General features: G+C 44.3%; 1 protein-coding gene across 3 annotated transcripts in view; it reads left to right on the top strand.

Annotated features, from left to right (window-relative positions):
• LOC133126931 (retinal-specific phospholipid-transporting ATPase ABCA4-like) overlaps positions 1-23881 on the top strand; it is a 44404-nt gene that overhangs the window by 8071 nt on the left and 12452 nt on the right. For all 3 annotated transcript variants that reach the window (XM_061239442.1, XM_061239441.1, XM_061239443.1), the window contains exons 7-33: positions 1858-2055; positions 4395-4484; positions 6260-6500; positions 6709-6848; positions 7764-7880; positions 9780-9977; positions 11366-11571; positions 12414-12590; positions 12982-13204; positions 13648-13869; positions 14391-14595; positions 14911-14988; positions 15101-15313; positions 16437-16614; positions 16902-17033; positions 17129-17268; positions 17631-17768; positions 18031-18221; positions 18694-18799; positions 19405-19610; positions 19882-19936; positions 20989-21164; positions 21792-21916; positions 22244-22342; positions 22769-22958; positions 23551-23645; positions 23777-23809. In XM_061239442.1, coding sequence (XP_061095426.1) covers positions 1858-2055; positions 4395-4484; positions 6260-6500; positions 6709-6848; positions 7764-7880; positions 9780-9977; positions 11366-11571; positions 12414-12590; positions 12982-13204; positions 13648-13869; positions 14391-14595; positions 14911-14988; positions 15101-15313; positions 16437-16614; positions 16902-17033; positions 17129-17268; positions 17631-17768; positions 18031-18221; positions 18694-18799; positions 19405-19610; positions 19882-19936; positions 20989-21164; positions 21792-21916; positions 22244-22342; positions 22769-22958; positions 23551-23645; positions 23777-23809 — 4172 coding nt within the window. The remainder of the gene's footprint in view (positions 1-1857; positions 2056-4394; positions 4485-6259; positions 6501-6708; positions 6849-7763; positions 7881-9779; positions 9978-11365; positions 11572-12413; positions 12591-12981; positions 13205-13647; positions 13870-14390; positions 14596-14910; positions 14989-15100; positions 15314-16436; positions 16615-16901; positions 17034-17128; positions 17269-17630; positions 17769-18030; positions 18222-18693; positions 18800-19404; positions 19611-19881; positions 19937-20988; positions 21165-21791; positions 21917-22243; positions 22343-22768; positions 22959-23550; positions 23646-23776; positions 23810-23881) is intronic.

Below are 23881 nucleotides of genomic sequence, written 5' to 3' on the forward strand. Positions count from 1 at the left end.
GATAACAAATACACCTGCAAATCATTGCACAGATATATACGGGTCAGTAATATACCTTCAGCACAAAATGGTATATCAAACTGGAGTCCATGCTCTGGAATGTGGTTGCTGTGTCAAAATTGCTTGGGCAGCTGTAGGCCCCATACACCTACTTCCTTTCGACATTTTTTTTTTTTAAACATGCATTGGGGTTAGGAATTCAGCCGGATTTTAGACTCAGCAGGTCGTTGGGGCAGGTCTTTTCCTGGAGGTGACTAAGGCTTGACTGGAATTCACAGTGTGTAGAGCCCAAACGTTAATTACACCCTGAACCCCTCCCCTGTTTTAACTGCAGAGCCCATAGCTTGTGTAATATGTGAAATTGTGCGAGATTTTTAGTCGTGATGAGACTTGCCTTTTAAAGGGGCCAGTCATACCACAGGCCTCAACAGTTCCAGCAAACAGTGTGTCAGGTGATCTCGCTTGCCACTGCCTAGTTATTGTTCATAGAGAAGTTTCTGGTGTCTAACATGTGGGCTTCTTCTTTATTAATGACAATCGAATGCCTTTGGGAGTGGTTGTGCACTATTTAGGAAAGGAAGCTGTGAGATATGTACAGTGTGTCCTTTCAGAAATGCCAGTCCAAGCGCACCGGGAACATGTATTCACAGGATATTTAGTTCGTACATCCCTTCTACCATCAGCTCTCTGTTGTTTCAAAAAGACTTCTCAAGTTCAGACTGTGACAGTGGGCTGGCTGGATGTTCTGTACTGTTTGTTGGCTCAGTTTTTTCAAGTTCTCTCTGGGAAAGCTTGTCTATTGACCCACTATAAATATACATTTTAGTAACTAATATTTTTTGATTTGATAAACTGATTTGTATTTCCAAACCCCAGGTAAAAGGCTGGTAAAGGTCAATCAGTTATCGGCAATATTTAAAGTGGTTATCTTGGTTTCATCACTTGCTTTCTTGGCAGTGTTCTGGGAATTTGAGCACACAAATCATTTTCCTAACATTATTATCCTGCTTCTATTTATATAACTTGCTGTAATATAATACATTTCCTGATACATGACGCAGAATTATTTATAAGCTCTCTCTATCCTTGAAATGGCAGGGCTTCTGTTTAATCATACGGTTGTGCATTCATCAAGCAAATTGTCTGGAATGATTATTTGCACTTTGTGGGAGTTGAGAGTAGCATTCCTGTCTAAGGGAGCACCGTGTACAGAATGTTAATCGTTCTCTTAAATCGTCTACACCATACTTACATTAAACATATATGTCTGGCACCCCCGAACTTGCTTAGCAGGGTTAGGGCAGATTTGGGAGTTGTATAACTGGAGACTGGTGATCAGATAGCCTTAAAGTTGAGGTTTTGATAGGTAACTCCTCTGTATGATTTAGAGTTGGGCATTTTTACTGCTTCAGCATATAAGACCATTTCAGTGACAAAGTGAAATATTGATTAATCAAGTCTTATCCTAACTGAATAATACTGAATGTGGATAGTGCAGTTGCTTTACTCAATTCACCAAATTCAGTTTGAACCTCAACAAAAACAAAAAAGAAGTCAATCTCAACAAGTATTTTAGTACTCATATTGAGATTTAAAATCTATATTCTGTATAATACAAAAATGAGCAATGAGCTCAGTTTTGACTCATTTCAAGATTTGCCAATGGAATAAAAAATGTCACTTGTCTGCTTGACAAGTAACTTAAAACAGGCTAATATTTTATACTTGAGATAAAAAAAAAATATCTTAAGTCACATCACACTTCTAAAATGCTTGTTAAGACAGACATTCCTAGCAGTGCCGGGGCTGAAATATGAGCGTGACCTGTGTATGACCTTCTCCCTCCCGCTCCCCCAGTTTGCGTACGGAGTGCCGGACCTGCGTCTGAAGGACATCGCCTGCAGCCCGCTCCTGCTCCAGCGCTTCCTCCTCTTCCCCAGCCCGCAGGGGCTGTACGCCGTGCGCAACGCTGTCTGCTCCCTCTCTCCCCAGAGCCTGCAGAGCATCGAGGACGAGCTCTACGTCAACGTGGACTTCTTCAAGCTCTTCCGCATGGTCAGTGTCCTGCTCTCCTGCTCTCCAGGCCAGACACCAAACGCCTGTAATATATGTAATGTTCTGTAAATACAGAATTATTTTGGATTCAAATACTTTTGTATGGTTTACTGAGTTTGTCTGGTGCATTAGAACCTATGAAATTGCAGACACCGCCTTCTGGTCCTCTTGGTTGGCTCAGTTTCTTCGGGCAAGATCAGTCGAGCTCAAAAAAATATTTGACTCCAAGTCAATTGCGTATTATACCCAGGTCTGCTCCAGGCGCAAAGGTCACCCAGCATCAGGCCTGGGTCACGTTCAACCCTGACAAAATGTATCAAAATGTTAATTTGAATGGAAATGGTGGCGCATTGAACATCCTGTTGCAAACCATGGCCGGACTGACTGAAGTAGGTACGATTTATTCCTACAGTGTGGCCTCTGAAAGGCCATTTGGTACATTCTGTGTGCTTTATAGCATAGGCCTACGTCATTATTGATTTGGACTACACCCCCAACACACTCACCAAACGGGAGCAACGATACCTTAAAGCCTTTGCACATGTCGCACATTGAGATGAAATATATCGCTCAACCTGGAAACCGTAGCAAAACTATTTCTGATTGAACGTGACCACTGGTGAACCGGTCATGATGGTGGCCTGTGTGACAAATCAACTGGATTCAATCAACATTCATCCTTAAGTTTGCTATCAACTAAAGTGTGAAGATGAAATGTGCTGGATTTCAGACGAACACGGTTCAGACAATTCAGCCATAACTAAAATGAACAGAGCAAAGTAATGCTTTATTCTTAAGTTAAGAACAGATATTATGTTGATGTACTTGAAGTTATAGAAGACATATTTTGCATGTCTTTTATTTGACCAGGAGAAAAGTGTCATTTCATTTTCAAGTGGTAAATGTCCAGTAGAGGAGCATACATGAATAGAAATGGGTGAATAAGACAATATTAAAGATGAAAATGGAAACATTAGAACAAATGAAATGGGCTGTTATATATGAAAACAGGCACACATACTGGTACACTTCTGTCAATTATCTTTGAAATCAGCAGGTTCTGGAAGGTCCAATTATATTGAATAATAATAACTAAGGTGCATAATAAATAAATGCTGTCTTTAATCATGCTAAGAATATAGGGAAAGTAAGTAAGAGATTAAATGTTTTGCAGAAAGTTATGAACTTTTTCCTTTTGTCTCTGGAGGGACAAGGCCGCTATCTCTCCTGCGAGGTACAAAACGAAATCAACACGCAAGCTTTTCTTCAGTCAGGGATTCTCTTCCAACAATAACCAAAAAACAATTATCAATTCAAAAAAAATATTATTCTCCAAGGAACGTTTGTTCCCTGGCATTGTGCAAAACCAAAACACAGTAAAGACTCAAATACACTGTAGGGTATTCTTAAAAGAGAAATATATTGTCGTTGGCTTGTGTAATGGGTGTGTGCGCCCTGGGATTACACTAATGACGCGGTGGTTTGTGGGCTGTGATCGCTTTGGTGGACTTTGCTGTTGAAGTCATTCATCATGCACCATGTCGGCACGTCACAAGGGGAGGGTGGCCATCCCCCGTGGCAGTCTTGGCGTATTTTAATAATAAGATTAGAGAGAACACCTATTGGTCAAGCGAAGTCATAAGGGAGATTCTTAGAATAACTCTACTCTGTCTGTGTAAGATGTCAACAACCTCAGCGCTCGCAGTTCCTTCCCCCCTGCTCTGCACAGTTAGAGGGCAGGAGGCCTGGAGCAGACAAAATGGCAGGGTTGTAGTTTCCCCTCCCTCTCGTGCGAAACGAGCCGGCCCTCAGGAGGAAAGACGAGGGAATGTCTGCGGAAGGATGTCTTATTTTGGAGTTTATGTTAGTTGCCGCTTAACATTTCCTGAACTTCTGCCCGTTGTATTTTGAGCCGGTCGGAAAGCCCTCGTCGGACACGTGGGTTCTTAGAAGTGGTGTACACAGCAAGCATTGTGCCAACTTGCAGATCGGGTCCACTTATATCCACTTTGCCTGGAGATACACTATACTGATTAAGAAAGAAGCATGCCAAGTGCATGTGTCTGAATACACTGTAAAACCCTCATACAATAAAATTCTCCTGGCCCCTTGTGGCATGTCACAATCTTATTAGACATTTGCCACATCACTGTAAAAGAGAGGGAGGGAGGGAGTTTGTGATAAATACTAGGTTAAAGTTCCAGGTAAACCTCAGTGGTGAGGGCTGGATAAATTGAAGTTTCTGAAGGGTGGTTTTGGTGGGAGTGTTGTGTCCTCCCCATCTCACTGTGTTTTATGGTCATGCTTTTTGTGATAATATTTTTCCATCCCTCTCCCAGCTGCCCCGGGTGTTGGACAGCCACTCCTCCGGCATCGACCTCGCCTTCTGGAGCCGAGCACTGTCTGGCATGTCTGGAAAACTGAGAGAGGTATTGCCCCCAAGTCTTTTGAGTTTTTATTTATTTGCACAATGTAAAAGGAATCTGCAGGTGAGGTGTCATTTCTAAACAAACTTCACCTTATCTATATTAAATGAACAGTTCAAAATATAAACAATATTTAAAAAATATTTTATTGAATGCAAATACAAACCCCTAAAGAGCGTAGAGCAAAATTCATACAATGCTTTTTTCCGCAAAAGTTCCCTGTATTTTTAGCATCCAGGAAATGGTTGCTTCCTCCTGTGTAAACTCAGGCTGTAGGGATATAATTTCAGTGATAGGGGAGAGGGGGTGGGGGCCATCTGCTGTGATTTAAGCTGTAATGTAGACCCCCCTGTTTGACGTGACTTCAGGTGAGGGGGTCATAGCGGCCAGTGCTGTAACAGGCTCACAGCGTAGGCCCCCCTGGATGAAACTCTCTGGCTTCTGCTCGAGGGACGTTCTGTGCAGAGGACTTCCTGTGGAGTGGGTGGGGCTGAATTCCAACGAATTGCCTGGTTGACCAAAGCCTTGACTCCAGTTAGTCATTTCCCAGGCGTCAGTCAAAATATGTGGTGGCCCGCATGGTGTGATTTCACCCCTCTGGCAGAACTATTTGTTCAAAATATGCGAGTTTTTCTGCTTCTTACTGAAGCGCCTTACAGAGTTCAGTCGCTGCAACAAAAACAAAACTAAAATGAACTTCAGCACAACAAACTGTTTGCTAGAAAACCCCCCCATCAGTAGAAATCTGTTAATGAGTGTAGACAGTATAATAGTGTCACCCTGATGTCCAGTGAATGCACTGGTCACAGTGACTTGTCTTTATCTGCCTCGGGGCCCTTGTGCTGTGGGTAAACAGAGACAGGGTCTTTCACAGATGGGCAGAGGAAATGGCTCTAATGAACAGGGCCTTTGTTTGTGTTCATTGAAGTTTAGCGGGGATATTTGGTTCTCTTATTGGTCTCGTTTCAGCTTGGAATTAAATTTAAAAAACACTATAAATACTTTTTTATAAAACAGCCTTCAGGTTTGTAAAACATCCCGATAGGTTTGCATTTTATCAGGAACATTTACTATCACAAAACTATCACGCTGCTCTTTTTTCAGAGCTTATTATCGTCTATGCGGGAGTACTTTTCATGGGAATCTTTTTATTTATCTATTTAGTAGACCCTAGATCAAGGATCATAATTTCATGCATTAATTATGCAGGGGGACTAACCATCAACCCTCCAACTGCCAGACAACTGCTCTTACCTCCTTAGCTAATGTTGCCCCTATGTTTATACACTCAGTGAGCAATGTGATCTAAGTGACTTTGACTGTGGAATGATTGTTGGTTTGCAGAAAATGGTGGAAAAACTAAAAACATCCAGTGAGCAGCAGTTCTGTGGGCAAAAACGCCTTGTTAATGAGAGAGGTCAGAGGTGAAGGGCCAGACTGGTCAAAGGTGACAGGAAGGCGACAGTAACGCAAATGACCACACATTACAACAGTGGTATGCAGAAGAGCATCTCTGAACACACAACACGTAAAACCTCTTAAGTGGATAGTGTGCAGCCATCAGCAGCAGAAGGCCCATAAGCCTAAAATAAAGTTTAATAAATACCTAATAAAGTCCTCAGTGAGTCTATATTGTACATTTACACAGTCAAACATACAGAAGCAATTCCAGTTAAGTGCAATGGCTGCACACCACCTCAAGAACAGTTCCCTACCCTCAGCTATTCTCCCTGAGATGTAAAGCTGGTGCTTTCCTACCTGAACTCTCTCCTCTACAGCTAGCAGAGAGGAGCAGCTTCAAGGCCCTCCTCCGGGTCCTGAGCCCCATTTTGCAGAGTACAGAGAGCCTCTCCTTCAGCCAGTTGCAAAGTGTCATCTCTGACCTCTTCTGCGGGTACCCCGACGGCTCCGGATCAAGGGTGACCTCCTACAACTGGTACGAGGACAACAACTACAAAGCCTTCCTGGGCATCAACAGCACCAAGGGCCAGAGGAGCTACGCCTACGACAAGACGGCCAGTGAGTCATCACAGGGCCCGCACCCCTCGTGCTTTTCCCTTTCAGCCTTCGTTTCAAAAAAACGTCACCCCCAAACGTGACCTCCTACGATTAATGCGAAGTGGGTTCAAAGCGGTGAATCCGTCAAACCGTTTCTTGAAAGATAAAAACAAAATGAAGACTTTCACTCCCCCTTTGGCCATCCCTTGCTCCTCCGTGTTTTCCGCAGCCCGCTTTTGCAACGAGGTGATGCAGAGCCTGGAGTCGGACCCCCTCACCAGGATCGTGTGGAATTCCGTCAAACCCCTCCTGATGGGAAAGGTCGTGTACACCCCAGACACCCCGGCCGTGAGGCAGATATTGAAGAGTGTAAGTGAACGCGCGCTTCGCCTGGCACCCCCGTCTGTCAGCACTTACGCCAGGCTCGACGCAGCGTCTCACCCTGCACTTAGATACGTGCGGAACTGACAAACAAAAAGGCCTAAACCTAACATCAACATTTCCCACACAGCTCATTAAGATGTATTAAGTAAGCGTCTAATCCAGGTATATAGCGGTAGACCTGTTGTATGATTCACTCACTTGGCAATACAACTATCAGTTGGCAGCCATACAACTTTTATGGCTTTCACCCTGAAATTGATATAATTTTAGCTTATCTCAGCTTTCAGGAGGTATTTGTGCGCCCTTGGCGATACAGAGAGATAGCCGTGCAGCTGGAAGCGCACTTGCGCATTACCTCATCCGTGAACAGGGACACACTTTGTTATGCAAGCGGCCCTGCCACTTTAGGCAGAAGGTTATACACACGCGTTTCCTTTATCTGGCTTTTCAGCGCGTTTTGTTTTTTCTGCTTCCCCCAGGTCCCAGTCTTAATTGCTTTGGAGGAAGGGCTAGGGGTTAAACATAGCCCCTGATACCTAAACATGGCGGGATTATGTAGCGCTGTCCTGAGGCGGTCTGCCCGGCATGCATCGCCGAGGCTTTCCCTGTCAGAAGGACACAATATACTAATCTCTCTATCTCCTAATCTTCCCATCTCCACTCTCTGAGAGTGATAGAGAAGGGGGGGAAGAAAGATAGAGACAGAGTTGTAGATGGGAATGAAGATACAGAGAGAAAGAGAGAGAGAGTAGCTGAAGGCGATAGTCTATATGTGTTGTCAGGTGGTAATACGGCAGGGCAGCTCTCCTCTTATTTTGGACAAAAGTTTTGTGTGTATGCGTGTGTGCTTGTGTGCATGTGTATGTGTGTGTGCACATGTCATGCCTGTGTGTCTATCAGGCCAACAGCACTCTGGAGGAGCTGGCCAGGCTGAGGAACATGCTGAAGGTCTGGGGGGAGGTGAGCGGCCAGCTCTGGTCTTTCTTCCAGAGCGGCATTCAGATGAAGATGATTCGTGTAAGGCACAGCTCCTCTTAAAGCACACACCACAAACTCTCTTTCACCTGCTACCGTAGTCCTGCTTCTTTTACATGTTATTATGTAAACTTCATTAATCATTGCCCAACTCTGTGTGTTATGCTTTTCTGAGCAAAGCACTATGGGGAAGACCTCTGTTTGGCCACATGTAGTGCAGGAAGGTAGTGTGTATGTGTCCATTGTTGGCTCATAAGATCAAACGGATCAAATAGGCAGCCATCTTGTTCACTGTGGATAGATTTTCTCTTCGATCTCACAAGCCCAAAAGTCGAGCCATGTGCACACATTTATAAATATCTAAGCAGAGCCACATGTAAAGATGTATAGACATCGAAAGGATAGGTTAAAAATGATCAGGGGGAAATCCGCAAAAAGACTATAATGCTTAACCAAGTTATTCTAATAAACGCCCAAGAATTCAATTTGCTGGTCATTAAATCTCATTTGTGGCTTAATTGTTACTTTTTTAGTAATTGTTATTTGTTCATCATTTTGTGTATACCAAATTAAAATGAATGCCTTGGAAAAGACAGGCAAGTTTCCAGTGAACGTTGTTGAATCAGTACTTCCACTTCAGAAATACAGTAGGTGTGACACTAACCTGTCACTTTATTGTGGAATTAGAGATAATTTGACACCAAGATACCTGTCAGGACGTGTCATGTCCATTCATAACTTATGACATAACATTGTATTGAGATAATCTTTGGTTCCTGTTATGACACAGTTGGTTCCTGTTACCTCACTCAGAAAGTAAGGCATGCAGTGTAGTGGTTAAGGTGTATGACTGGGTTGGTTGGTGATTCAGTCCCCGGTGTTGCCACAATAAGATCCTCACAGCCATTGGGCCCTTGGGCATCTGCCAAATGCCATTGATGTAATGTAATATAATTTGTGATATAACTTCTATCTGGTGACAATAGGTAATTTCAGACTTCTAATGATCAAGAGAGGAATAGCAGCAACAAACACCTTCAAACCACAACACTGTTTATCCCTCCCTCTTTAAACGTGTTGAAGCAATTAGAATGACATTCAATTATTGTACAGTTATGCAATGTTTTGGTACCGTCAACTGTATATTTTGAAACCCGAATTTAAGGACTATAAAAACAGGCAGAGGGTGAGTCAACATGTCAGTGAGCCTTTTTCAATGATATGAAGGTATTTACAATGGTCTTGTAACAATGTTTGAACATAAAATCTTACCTATTGTACCTTTAAGATTGTGGGCTGTAGCCAAAATGGCAGTCGAACATGATTATTGAACAGTTAGTCCCTCTAACTGTAACACTGCCTGGAAGAACACTAATGCTATTGTCCAAGGTGCTGGTCTTTCCAAATTACCATTTTCCATTGGACTTTATCAAATTAAGTCTGCAAGTCAGTGTTGATGTATGACGCCAAGATCTCCAACCATTGTCAAAAAATGTAAATGCTTCACTCTTTTCCACATCCTGGTTTTGTGCATCTGTATCCACATTGACTACTTTTACAACTAAATTGCAAGTTATTTTGATTTGCATCCATACACTAGTGAATGTATGTACTACTTTGTCTCCGATAGTGTTCACAGCATTTTCTGGTTGGCATTTATATAGCGCCTTTATCCAAAGCGCTGTACAATTTTCTGAGTGTTTTAGAATATTAGCCTTGAGGTGATCCAATATCATTGTTTTTTTTAAACTAAATTCAACTGCATTATTTAATTGTACACAAGAGAAGATTACGAGAAAAGGAATCACCTGGCAATGGTTGCAGATACTACGTATATCAGTTATTTGGTGCACTTGTTATTCAAGCTCAACAAACAGCTTGACCGCAGTTCTCAAGGTTAAAGGTCATATTCTCTGTTTCACTGGAATGTGTCCCTTTTAGAAGGCCATCAGGAACCCCATAGTGATGGATTTCATTGATAAGAGCCTGGAGGATACAGGCTTCTCCTCCCAACATATCCTCAACTTCCTGTCCACTGGCCCGCATGCTGATCGCTCCTACAACATGCCCAACTTTGACTGGACGGACATCTTTGCAATGGCACACCAAATCTTCGACACGTTAAGCCGGTATGGGCAGGTAAGCTAGCGTGGGTACTGATCAAAACAGCACCTGAAAACTGAAAGACAGTACTTCTCTCTGGAATACTGGAATACTGCCAAAATAAACTTCACTCGAGTGGTTGAAAAATGTTTTTGCTTAAAATATTGCTTGCAGTGATCTCAGAACAATGTCTCAATTGTTATTTTTAAAAACTATGTTAAACTTAAATTTTTGACTGATTCTCTTCACCTACCTATTCTAAATGGTGATATTTTAAGTGAAAGAATATGGTGCGAATGCAAATAAATGCCATTATTTTCAGTTTCAACAAAACAATTTGTCATATTTGTTATATTGCTGGTTAGAATACTTTCCAAAATGTTTCGCTTCGGACTGGACCATTCACTTAGCATAACAATATCCCTGCACCAGACAAAGTCCAGATGAGAATAGTTTCAAAAACTCCTCAAGGTTATCACCAATGTCCCAGTGATAGGACCGTAAAATTGTGGTCAGGACCTCCAAAATGCCACTTAGTGCTGCTAAAGAAATTCCACTCAATCTAGAGCAGTGAAAAGGAGAAAAAAAACAGCCTGCTGTCAGCGACATTCAAACCCCTTTTGTGAGTGGTTGATATAGTGGGGAGCAAGAGAAGCCTACCTCAGTGTTTTTTGTGTACGGGGTTCATTGAAATGTCGCAGGGGACTCAGCGGGTAAGAGGGGCAAATCACTCTGCGGTTCTCTCGATTCATCTGTCACCCTCTCTCGCCTCCGGGGCTGCGGCCTGCCATTCCTGGATCGGGAGAAAGCAGAAACCTATCTGTCTATACGTGCATCTTTAGCCCTCCGCGTCTTTGTCTCCCGTCTCGCTAACAGCACTTCAGCGTGACACATACGCCCAGCTGATTGAGCCCAATTAGGTATAGCTGTCAGACCGGGCCCTGTTCTTCAGATTAGCTTTCTATTCGCGTGGCCCGCCGATTTCAATCCGTGAGGTTGTTTTGTTTTCCGGAGTGCCCTCAAGCCAAGCTAGAGAGTGCCGTGCCATGGGCTTCGCCGTCACTCGAAGCAAAGCGACACCTTTTAGCGCCATTCTTCATTAAGTTGTGGCGGCGCGGTTCATTGGGAGCGTTGTGCTGAGGCCTGGTCGGGTTCCAGCGGTGTACTGTAACGTGAATGGGCTGGAGAATGGGTGAATGCGGTCGGGCCAGGCTTTACGTGCATTAGGAGGCCGCTACTGAAGTGTCACGGAGAGAAGGAGAGCGTGAGTGTGAGCTGTGGGATTGGCATTGTGTGGGTGGAGGGCTCTCCTGTAGAGAATGGCCGTCATTCTCTCGCCGTGCGATCCAGACCCATGTGTCCGTGAGAGCCGGCTCTGTTAGGGAGGGGGTTCCCGCATTCACTCAATCCTCCTCCCCCCTCAGTGTGTGACCCTGGACAAGTTTGTGAGCAGCTCTGACGAGGATGAGATGACCCACCAGGCCCTGCACCTGCTGGAGGAGAACAAGTTCTGGGCGGGGCTCGTCTTCCTTGACATGCCCCCCGAGAGCAGCGAGGTGCCAGCCCACGTCAAGTTCAAAATCCGGATGGACATCGACGCCGTGGAGCGCACCAACAAGATCAAAGACAGGTTAGTCCAGCTGGGCCAGTGGCGAACACCTGTGCAAGAAATCACAAGGGCGTTCTGTCCTTGTGTCTTTCAGAGAGAGGGGGGGAGTGGCACAATTAGCACCGTAGCTAACCTTGTTATCGGTTTTCCCAGAGTGTAATTACAACAGGTCATTAATTCATGTGTCTGGGTGTAAACAGTCCGCTCCTGATTCATACAGATACTTCTTATTCTCAGTGCTGTAGAGAGTGACAGGAGCTCGACAGAACAAACAGCTGCTGTTGTGAATAGAATTTCAATGAAGATGGCTGTCTCAGTCCTCCTGGGAAATGAATAATAGGATTGTGTGGCTGAAGACAGAGAGCGGAAGAGAGGGAAAGAGAGAGAGAGAGAGAGATGAAAGGAGAGATGAATGGTCTTTTATGTCACTCATTAGTAGGTAATTAACAATGTACAGGTGGATGTAAACGAAGAGGGCTAATGTAAACTGCGTATTCAGACTTACAGTGCCCCTCTTAGTTGTCCACTCACTCACTCACTCTCTGAACATTTAACTAGTTACAATTTCTGGTGGTTATGAAATAATTGCATGTAAACGATTCATAGTTAGACATGATATAAAAGTTGTATCCTAATTCAAACGTGACAAACATTTAACTACAGACGTAGTGGCTTATGCAGGTAATTTTAACCAGTTTCAGTGTCCGAGTAAGATTACAGGTATCAGTTCACAAGACAAGACAAGACGTCATAATGCCACAAGAGTGATGAGAAACCTTCTCCCTCGGCCAGCCACCTACTGTTTGCGGCGATAAGGGTCGTCCCTCTATCTACAGTCCTCTAATGTCCTCCATTCTGGACAGGTACTGGGACCCCGGTCCGAGGGCGGACCCCGTTGACGACCTGCGCTACGTGTGGGGGGGCTTTGCCTACCTGCAGGACATGATCGAGCAGGGCGTCATTAAAGTGCACACTGGCAGAGACTGGCCGCTCGGTGTCTACCTGCAGCAGATGCCTTACCCCTGCTATGTGGATGACCTGTGAGAGAACATCTACTGGTTGGATCTACTATGAGCTGTCTTGTTTGAACCAATCACAATTTCTCTTCTGAAAAACGAGCAATGAGTGGACTAGATATATTTCTTGGATTCATTTGGACACATTTTTGGATTCACAAAAGCTCATGCACGAATACGTTGATCATGTTAAAATGAATGTTCACCCTCATTTCGATTCACTATTGATTTACCGTAACCCTCCTTAAAGAAAGCAAACAAAGCCAGTGTTTGAGGGTGGTAATTTTTCTGCCTTTTAATGATGCAGCAGAGGTGACCTGTAGGTGTGTCTGATGGGTTGGATGAAACATGCTCTCTCTGAGAGAACTGCATTCAAGGCTCACTTCCTGTGCCCCCCTTCCCTCCCTCACGGCAGGTTCATGCTGACACTGAACCGCTGCTTCCCCATCTTCACCGTGCTGGCCTGGGTGTCCTCGGTGTCCATGACGGTGAAGAGCATCGTCCTGGAGAAGGAGCTGAGGCTGAAGGAGACGCTGAAGGCCATGGGCGTGACCAACGGCGTCATCTGGAGCGCCTGGTTTGTCGACAGCTTCCTGATGATGAGCGCCAGCACGACCCTGCTCACCGCCATTGTCATGGTGAGAGGGGCCTCCCCACGCTACCCCCACCGTCCTGCCCCCTAGACCCTGCCCAGCTCTGGAATCTCACTCCCCTTCACTGCCCTTTGCTCTCTGGCTGGTGCTACATCAACTTCATGCCTCATGGTCTAAGCTGAGTCTGTCCAGCTGTTGAACCAGTTATCGCTCTCACGTGTTGCAGTGAGCAGGACTGGCCCCTAGTGGCCATTTTGTGACTTTCATAATATTGTGATTTTTTCTTAGATATTTGGAGCAAGAATTATTTTGGGGCATATTAGGTTCTTCCTATTATTGTTCAAAGGCTTCAGCTAGTACTCAAACAAATCATGTGGCAGTTGATAAAACATTGCTTATTTTGATATTTTACCATTATCATTTGAAACTCGTCCAAAAAAAAGTGTACCAGATAGAATGATGTCAATTCTGTTGTGGTTGGTTTTCAGGGAGGAAAAGTGCTAAGCTACAGCAACCCCATCATCCTCTTCTTGTTCCTCCTCACGTTCACTGTGGCGACCATCATGCAGTGCTTCCTGATGAGTGTGTTCTTTAACAAGGCCAACCTGGCGGCCGCCTGCAGCGGGATCATATACTTCACCCTGTATCTGCCACACATCCTCTGTTTCGCCTGGCAGGATCGAATCACCAAAGACATAAAGATCTTGGTGGTATGTCATGGCTTACTCTGTCCCCAGAAACATCTCCTTACCAACATTGGTGCCCCTTTACACTGAGAGTGGATTTAGAGCAGGGGTCATGAACTCTGGCCCTCAAATCCAAATCCAGTCCTGGTTTTCTTTTCTCCCGGGTAATTAGTGCTGCTGATTGGCCAGACCTGACTTCCAGGTCAAGGGAGGGTGGAAAACCAGCAGGTCTTGGCCCATGAGTTGCTGATGCCTCATTTAGAGTGTGGTTTAAAAACAGACCCATTACTGATTACATTGTACGTCTACTATTTTTAGCACCACCATATGACCACTTCAATGTCCTGGCAGCTGAAATGTTTGAGGTTGTACAATTTGTTCCACAATGACAAATATAAGCTGCCAACCACACGCAAATCTGCCTTATATTTCAAAATGTGCTCCATTATTTGTGTTATCTGGATGATAAGGCTTTCACTGTTACATTCTTGTATGAATTTTTGCAACTCGTATCATTATGCATGTTAATGTTACTTTTGTTTCAGAGCTTGCTGTCCCCCGTTGCTTTTGGTTTTGGGACGGAGTACCTGTCTCGGTATGAAGAACAGGGGCAGGGACTGCAGTGGGACAACATCCAAACCAGCCCCCTAGAGGGGGATGAATTTTCCTTCATCATGTCTGTCCATATGATGGTGCTCGACATCTTTCTCTACGCCGTCCTGACCTGGTACCTGGATAATGTCTTTCCAGGTGAGATTCATTCATGGAGACATTTAATATACATTTTTAAAAGGAACAGGAAAACCTCACTTCAGGATCCTGTTTGAATAGTGTGTGATCGACAATGAATCAATCAGTGATACTGATAGCAAATTATATTTTCAATAGTAATTTGATTCGATGATTTGGATCTGATACTGTAAATTTGGTATTATTACTGTAAAAATTAATTGTTCTCTTGCCTGAACATACACCAGACTATCATAACTATGCCACTGCTCTCTGTCCTTCTGCTTCTAAAATGTAAATTTCTATAGCACTCCTTCTTCTGTCTGTTCTGCACAGGCCAGTATGGAATCGGTCGGCCATTTTATTTCCCGCTACAGCCTTCATACTGGGCTAGGTTGGAGCCCTCACAGGAAGGTCAGTGTTTCATCTGTATATGTCCCTCAATACCACTCTAGAGGTAGAATGTCAGACACTCTTTTAGGTAGGAAAGGCTTTCCATGTTCACCGGCTCCTGTTTCTTTAAAAGCTCCCACAGAGTCGGAATGTGAGATGCAAGACGTCCCAAGCCTTGAAACGCTGGGGAACGAGGAGTGGAGCGGGAGGTCTCCGGCTGGACACAGATCTGACTCCAGGCTCTGCAAACACCAAGACAAACGGCGCAGGATGGAGATGGAGCGAGAGGAGCAGCAGAGGAAACAGGAGGAAGACCTTAGGAGGATTCAGGAGGCAGAGCAGACAGGTAGACTGCAGGGACGGAAAGTAAAAGTATGCCAGTTTAACCAGCTTGAAAATTGAGCTGGTCAGTTGGCCATAAGCTGATCTAGCTGGATATGAAGTGGTCAACCAGCTAGTGCTGGTAGCTTGTCTGAGCTGTTTCAAAACAATAGCTTGAGCTGGTCAAAACATGTCAAGCTGGGAGCAGGTCTGAACTGGTCAACCAACTAAACCATGTTGAGCTGGGAGCTGGTCTGAACTGGCCATCTAGCCACCAACTGTTTCAAAACCTAGCTTGAGCTGTTTTTTTTCATCTGGGTAGAATAGTTCACACAGGAAAAGGTCCAGTTATCATATTACTTCTTCCATCTTGGAAAGAGTCACAGTGGCTCAAATATCTGCATTAAAATATCAAATACCTGGATGTGCTTTGTCACATAATAAAAGAGAACAAAGAGAAGTCATGTTTGACTCCATTATTAATTAATATAGCCCATTATGAAAGCAGTATTTCTAGGCATCGCTTTGAAAATATAGCCCCTGAGGCAAAGGCTTTTCTTATCCCAGCCCAGCAAAGCATTTTCAGTGTTTCAGTAACAAGTGTTTGATTTCCAAATGAAAATGGTGCTACTTCACCGCACCCATACCTACACTGCCTTTACCCTCAACCCCATCCCCTTTGCCTGTGTAGCCATGGTAACATCGTGCCCTTGACTGCATTGCCTGCCAGGTTGAAATGTAATCAGTGTGCTGGTTAATAAGTGATGGAGCATTTTTATGTCGAGATTAAAAAGCATTCCTTTCTGCTGATATAATGTAGCTCTGCTAAACTGTTTACCCTGTTTCATTTCTACAAAGATGTATTGATCTTTTAAGCATTGTTCCTAAATTTGAAGTGTTATTTCTACATCGTAGTTATCATGTGAACAACAGAGAACAATATTGCATGTGTTGGAAAGGCATTGTGTTTTATCAGAAACGTACCAATATCTTTTGTCTAAGGTGATTATCTTTTGGTGATAATTTTTAAAGGGATGATGATAGTGGTTTGTGTAGCCTGGTAAAATGTGGTTGTAGTCAATCCCACGCCGGTTTCTGAATGATTCAGTCGTGTACTCTGACCTCTGATCCTGGCACTCTTCCTGCAGGGAAGCCCTTCTTTGAGGCGGAGCCTACGGGCCTAAACATGGGTGTGTCCGTGCAGGACCTGGTCAAGGTCTTCAGCAGAAACTCTGCTCCAGCAGTGGACCACCTAACCCTCACCTTCTACGAGGGGCAGATCACATCTTTTCTCGGTGAAAATGGGGCGGGAAAGACCACCACCTTGTAAGCCACAGCCCCATGCTATCCCCCAGTAGTGTACTCACTGAAAAAAAATGTCTGTCTTAACAAGCATTTTTAATCTTGTAATTAGACTTAAGATCTATTTTCTTTAAGTTACTGTGACAAGCTAAATGTTCTCATTCCAATGTAAAATCTTGAAATGAGTCAAATTTAGCAGAAAATAAATGATAAAATACTTGTTGAATTAGATTTTTTTTTTTTGCAGTGCTCTGCAGTAAAATGGTTTGTAAATTAATATTAGCCTGTATCATGTTCCACCTTCGTCCCAGGTCTATCCTGATTGGCCTGTTCCCTCCCACGTCAGGGACGGCCTACATTAACGGGAAAGACATCCGCACGGACATGGACACCATTCGCCAGTCTCTGGGGATGTGTCCCCAGCACAACATCCTGTTCCACCAGTAGGTCCCCCCTTCCCTCCCGATTCTCCGCACGGTGTAACGTGGCGACCTCTGTCCTGACGTCTGCGTCGCTGTCTCTCTCGGTCTCTCTCCAGCATGACTGTAGCAGAACACATCCTCTTCTATTCCCTCTTGAAAGGCCGGTCTTACCCTGAGGCCCTGCAGGAGGTGGAGAACATGCTAAAAGACCTGGGGCTCCCTCACAAGAGGAACGACCAGGCGCAGAACCTCTCTGGTCCGTGTCGCTCGCCCCTCTGTCCGTTTCCTGTCTGGAATGATTGCCACGGCCTTACTCATACCTCATGGCCTATTTTGAAAGTGGCTGTGGAGTGAGGATTCATTTAGGCCTCTACATGACATTCATTTACCTGGCTGTTTTATCCAGAGTAACTGACAGTGTAAGGGAATGAAAAGGTACTCTTGTCTGAAGATGTACACAGTCTTTGCCACTACCTCTGTCCTGCATCATGGATGCCGCATTTTAGATTGTTCTGCATGTTTACTTATATCAGATGTATAGCTGTTGGCAATATGTTGTCTCTGTGTATTGCCCCTAGTATAATGGTCCATGGGCTAAAGTTATTTTCCAATATTCAGGTGGTATGCAGAGGAAGCTATCTGTTGCCATGGCGTTTGTGGGCGGTGCAAAAGTGGTTATCCTGGATGAGCCTACCTCTGGAGTCGATCCATATTCAAGACGCTCAATCTGGGACCTTCTGCTAAAATATCGCTCAGGTAAAAGGGTACCCAGAAATATGTTCCTGTGTTTGAATATTCTTGCCTGGTGCAATTGAGCCAACCAAGAGGCCTAGAAGGTTTGCAACTTTTGAGAGCAAAAAGCACTTTTCATAGGTTCCAATACACTTCACAAGTCCAGTAAAGAGTATAAAAGTATTTGAATCCAAAACAATTACGTATTTGACCCAGGTCTGCTACAGGGGAAGACTCTTCCGTAAATAAAGGAATGGCTCAAGGTATCTTTTCCCCCGTTCCCCAGGAAGGACGGTCATCCTGTCCACCCACCACATGGACGAGGCAGACCTGCTCAGTGACCGTGTGGCCATTATCTCCAAAGGCCGTCTGCACTGCTGCGGCTCGCCGCTCTTCCTCAAGAACTGCCTGGGCGCCGGCTTCTACCTGACCCTGGTGCGCCGCATGACAGAGCAGAGACCTGCAGCCGGGAAGGAGGTGAGACGCACTGCATGTGGAAGCAGGGCTAGTGCTACAGGAGAGGGTTAAGACACCTCACTCTCACTCCCTTACATGACTGTTATTTTGCAGATACTTTTATTTAGAGCCACTTACAGCAGATTAGAGTAATGTGGGGTTAAGAGCCTTGCTCAAGGGCCCAACAGTTGCACGGATCTTATGGCGGCTACACTGGGGCTTAAACCACCGACCTTCCAGGTCCCAGTCGTGCATTTTAGCCACTAGGCTACATGATGCACATGCTAATCGTGGGACAGTGTGTTAAGCAGAGCACTCGGGGTGCAGTATTACAGCACTGTGCTTTCGTCCTCTTGTAGGCAATGTAATTGTGTCTTGGAGTGCTGTAACTCTGTTATAACAGGGCTGTAGTATAGAAGAGTGTAACTATGTTGTGGCATTTTAAAACTGTGTTACTACAGGGTTATAACAATGAGCTTTTGTCCGTTTTTAGGCGGAGTGTGACTGTACCTCAGAATGCTCCTGCCATTGCTCCGTCTGCTCTAAGTACAAAGAGGAAGTGCAGGCCCAGGCCAGTGCTCCTGATCGACACCTGGACGGTAAAGGGTGTCTGGTGATTGGATAGTTAGCACTGCAGACAAAAAACATTCAAAAATGCAGGATTACAAAGACATTAGCTCCTCTCAGTTAAACTGCATTAGCATCAATTTGTTTGACAGATCCCATCTTCCAAGGGGACTTATGTAGGAGTGAAGGTTATATATTGCATATGAAAATAAGCCTGCACCCACACCGGCCTTTTCTGGGTAAGATTGAGTATCCCAGCTGTAACTGCACGCCTGGTGGTTGATGGCTGTTTCGACCCAGACAGTGAACAGATGCTGTTGAATTAACATTCCACTTAGCTCAGCGGTCGCAACCAATGCCTTTTTAATACAAATGGAGGCGACTTCCCGGAAAGCAAGTGACTTTGGACCGGATCTGTGCGAGTACTGGTGGACTTTGGGCCAGAATTGGGGCATAACCGACCCGGAGTCGCTTGCTGTCTGGGTTAGGTCTAACAATACTAGCTAGCTGATTAGCTGCTTACCTAGGATTAAATGTAAGAATAAATATTATGTTGTGGCGAACATAAAATCTTTTAATTTGTTTGGCGAACGTTAGCTAACGTTAGCTAACGTTTGCCGTCTTGAACACACGTTAGGCGACCTGGAGAGTATCATCACCCTGATCCACGACCATGTCCCTGAGGCCCGGCTCATCGAGACCATTGGCCAGGAGCTGACCTTCATCCTGCCCAGTAAGGACTTCAGGCACCGCGCCTATGCCAGCCTGTTCAGAGAGCTAGAGGAGACGCTGGCCGACGTGGGCTTGAGCAGCTTTGGTGTGTCCGACACGTCACTGGAGGAGGTGGGTCACATGGTCTCACCCTGTGGCATAATGCAGTGCCTTCATCCTTTCACTTAACTGTCATTACTGAATTTCAATTATGCACATCTTTAGACATATGAGAATTGTAGGGCCTCATTTGAATTAATCTGAATGTACCTTGTTTCAAGTCTTAGCTATATTGATATTCAAAGCTTTTTGTGGTTTTGACTATAGACAAAAACCAGTACAAATTTGTTCCTTTCAAGCAGCTGAAACATCATCAGGCAGAACCTGTCCTTCTCCTTTGTAGATATTCCTGAAAGTCACTGCTGATGGAGAGGGAACTCATGACAGAAAGTCCCCTGGTAAAAACTGATGGTTTTTCTACTTTGTTTACTTTTTTAATCCAAATGTTGAAGTTATAACATCATTTTTAATGTTTAGAAGACTAATCCCTCTGTATGTGTTGATGTGTGTGTTTATGTGCAGTTGATGGTGGTCCCGTGATTGTCAAGTGTCTTCTGTCAGCCTTCCATTTGGTGTCCTATTAGTCAACAAGCGCACAGTTAATGTCCTTGTACCTGAAGGTGAAGTTATAGACAGTGAAGCTATTGTCAGAGCTTACGCGTGAAGCTTATGCAGAGCTTTTGTCTGCTTGGAGCTGTGACTATAAATTATGTGACAGTCATTTGGCGCTCACTCATATCCAGACTAACTTACAATGTATGAGAAACATAACTGCATCTACCATCTACCAGTTATGGTGGTAATTGTGTATGAAAGTGTTGTAATAGTGAAACTAAAATGTACCCTTTAGTAAAAAAGCAGAGAATTGGCACTTTACCTATAATGTGAATTGTTTGATTACAAATCAGAAACAGTGGATTAGAAAGCCAAATCACCAAAATCACGAAAATGTGGTTTTGTCCCAAACATTATGGAGCTCAGTGTAATTATGTAAAGCCATTATAGCATCATGTTAAAACAATCTTACAATAATTAAATCAGAACCGAGTGCTTGGGGATTGGGATAAAAAGTTGTAACACACAGTCTGAAGTAGCCAGCAAATTACATGCTTGAACCAAAAAGAAATATCTCTGCTGTTTTGCTGCTATTTATAGAACAACTTATTGTAATGGTCATTTTCATAGTATGAATAATTAATTTGATTCTTATTTCACTTGAAGCCGAAGATAACCAGTAATCCTTGAATCCTATTACCGAATCCACACGGCGGAGATATCATCTTTGTATTTGCTTGCGTGTGTCTAGAGGTTAGAGCCACTGCTGTAGAATATTAAAAAGCATAGCACAGATACAGTACTGTGTACAGTGCTTGGCAAGGCTTAGCTGTGTTAATGCTTTTACACCTCACCTTTTGATCCATGTACGTACGTGTCCTCCAACACTGCACAGTTGCAGCTGAAGCGATGCAAACAAACTGCCACAGGAGTTCCTGGCCTTCAGACAGCCACAGAGGGAAAGGCTCCAGGCAGGTCAGAGGTCTCCGTCTGGTCATCAAGCAGTTCTTCGCCCTGTTGACCAAGCGACTTCACCACGCCATGCGCAGCCATAAAGACTTCCTTGCTCAGGTATTCTTGGCCCCAAACAAACAGAGAAGCTGCCATGTGGCACCTAGAGTTCTCTGAATCCAACCCACCTGTACCTGTGGAAAGACCTGGCTATTAGCTAAATAGCTGTAATAACTGACTCATCCAATACTGTACAGTATGTGCCAGTGTGGAATATGGTCCGAGTGTAATCATTGACATTGACTTCTTTACATTCCAGTGTGGAATGTGGCCTTATTGTAATAACTGACTCATCCAATACTGTACATACCTGTGTGGAATATGGTCTGAGTGTAATCACTGACTCATTCATGTCCCTCTGTACATAAAGGTGTGGAATATGGTCTGTGTGTAATCACTGACTCATTCATGTCCGTCTGTACATACCAGTGTGGGATATGGTCTGTGTGTAATCACTTACTCGTTCATGTCCGTCTGTACATACCAGTGTGGGATATGATCTGTGTGTAATCACTGACTCGTTCATGTCCGTCTGTACATACCTGTGTGGGATATGGTCTGTGTGTAATCACTGACTCGTTCATGTCCGTCTGTGCATACCATTTCAGGCCCTTTTCACTGGGTCATCCATTCATCATTGGCCACTTCTATACAGTTCACTGCAACGCATTACTTTTGTCTTTCCAGATTGTGTTGCCAGCAGCTTTTGTCCTTTTGTCCATGGTGTTCACACTGGTCATCCCCCCTTTTGGGGAGTACCCCAGTCTGACCCTCAGTCCCTGGATGTACGGACGACAGTTCACCTTCTTCAGGTTAGCCGAGAGACTTTCTGGTCCTCTTACTGAATCCCAGTGTTAGTTTTGAGCCAATTAGACACTGACAGTTTAAATTGATAGGACACTTTCTGGAAAGGTCCATAAAGCCATTTATTTTAAAGCTCAGTTTAAATATTTTTTTTTAGAACAAGGAACATAGTCTACGCTCAGTCACACAAATAAATAAACCCATTTATTTGTTTTGTCTGAATAAGGGAAAGCAGCAGGGTGGCAGGAAGACGTGGGATTATCATGAGATTTATTGTTGGCTAATGTCCTTTATGCATTTCAAATGCAGTGTTGCCATGTTGGCTCTGCTTTCAGTAATGAGAGGACTTTGAATGCAGAGATGAGGTACTTTGGAGATGTCCTGTTGAATAAGCCAGGGTTTGGAACTCGCTGCATGGTGGAGGAGCCTCTAGAGTGAGTCACCCTTAGAGGAATAGTTTTAGTGTATCTTTTGTGTGTGATGAATAATATTTTAGACATTCAGAGATGTATTTGTCAAAAAAAAATTAATTAAATATTATTTTCTGTTGGGACCTTTATATTTTGATATTAATACTTTGAATATTTAAAGCTTTTAAAAAGCTGTTTGCTGTTTTCATAAATATAAATTTATTTGTTCTAAATAGTAATGTGTGTGTACGTTTTTGCGTGTGCGTGCGTGTGTGCGTGCGTGTGTGCGTGCGTGTGTGCGTGTGTGCGTGCGTGCGTGCGTGCGTGTGTGCGTGTGTGCGTGCGTGCGTGCGTGTGTGCGTGTGTGCGTGTGTGCGTGTGTGCGTGTGTGCGTGTGTGCGTGTGTGCGTGCGTGCGTGCGTGTGTGCGTGTGCACCTGGCTCTCGACAGGGACTTTCCCTGTAATAACATTACCACAGCATGGGAGCTGCCTCTGGTTTCCCCGGTGATTGTGAGCATGCTGGAGGACCCTGTGTGGACCGAGCTCAACCCCTCCCCCAGCTGCCAGTGCAGCACTAAGGCCAAGCTGACCATGTTACCAGTGTGTCCTGGGGGGGCCGGTGGGCTCCCCCCACCTCAGGTCAGCTCCCACACCCCCCCCTGAACAACAGGAGCGCCAGTAATGCGCACTCGGACACACTTGGCACGCGTATACTATGTAATAGTTCATCTTCTAGTTTCGCTTTTACATTTCAGGATTTCCTGTTTGTATGAAAGCTGTGACAGGATCTGCATTGTAAAATCAAATGTATCAACTTTTATAATATTAGAGCAGGACAGTCCACTCTTATTTAATGTCTTTTTGCTTTATTCAGACAGGGAGGATAACAGACTGAGAAATGACCACAATGCCAGTGTTCAAACACCCACCTATGTGGGAGGAATCGCATAAAACAGCCATTTGCAGGCTGGGCCACAATGCGCTGACTGAACTAATAACGGGTTATCACGTCTATCAGTAAAGTACAGTACATCAACTCTGGCCCTCAAATCAAAATTCAGCCGTGGTTTTCTTTTCTCTCGGGTAATTAGTGTGACTGATCTGACTCCCAGGTAAACGGAGGGTGGAAAATCAGCCCTCGAGGATCACGAGTTTCTGATCCCTGGTGTCATTCACCAGGGGAGTGGCATACAGTATTCATTTAATGTGCTTGTGTTTTTGTGTGTTTCAGAGGATTCAGTCTACTGGGGATGTGTTAATGGACCTGACTGGCAGAAATATCTCAGATTACTTGGTAAAGAGCTACCCCACCCTAATTAAGTCCAGGTACAGTGCACCTTCAGCATGCTATTCTCTTTTATACGGCCATTTTATAATGTATATTGCTTGGTTATATACATGTAAATTAATAAAAATCTTGAAGGAAAATGTTTCAATTGCATGTTTTTCTTTTTCAGTTTAAAGAGCAAGTACTGGGTGAATGAGCTAAGGTACCTCTCCAGTTATTTAGCCAACAATATCAATTCACATGTACAGTAGTAAATGTCATAATGGAATGTATA

This window comes from Conger conger, chromosome 4 (genome assembly GCF_963514075.1).
Source record: "Conger conger chromosome 4, fConCon1.1, whole genome shotgun sequence".
Classification (NCBI taxonomy): Eukaryota; Metazoa; Chordata; class Actinopteri; order Anguilliformes; family Congridae; genus Conger; species Conger conger.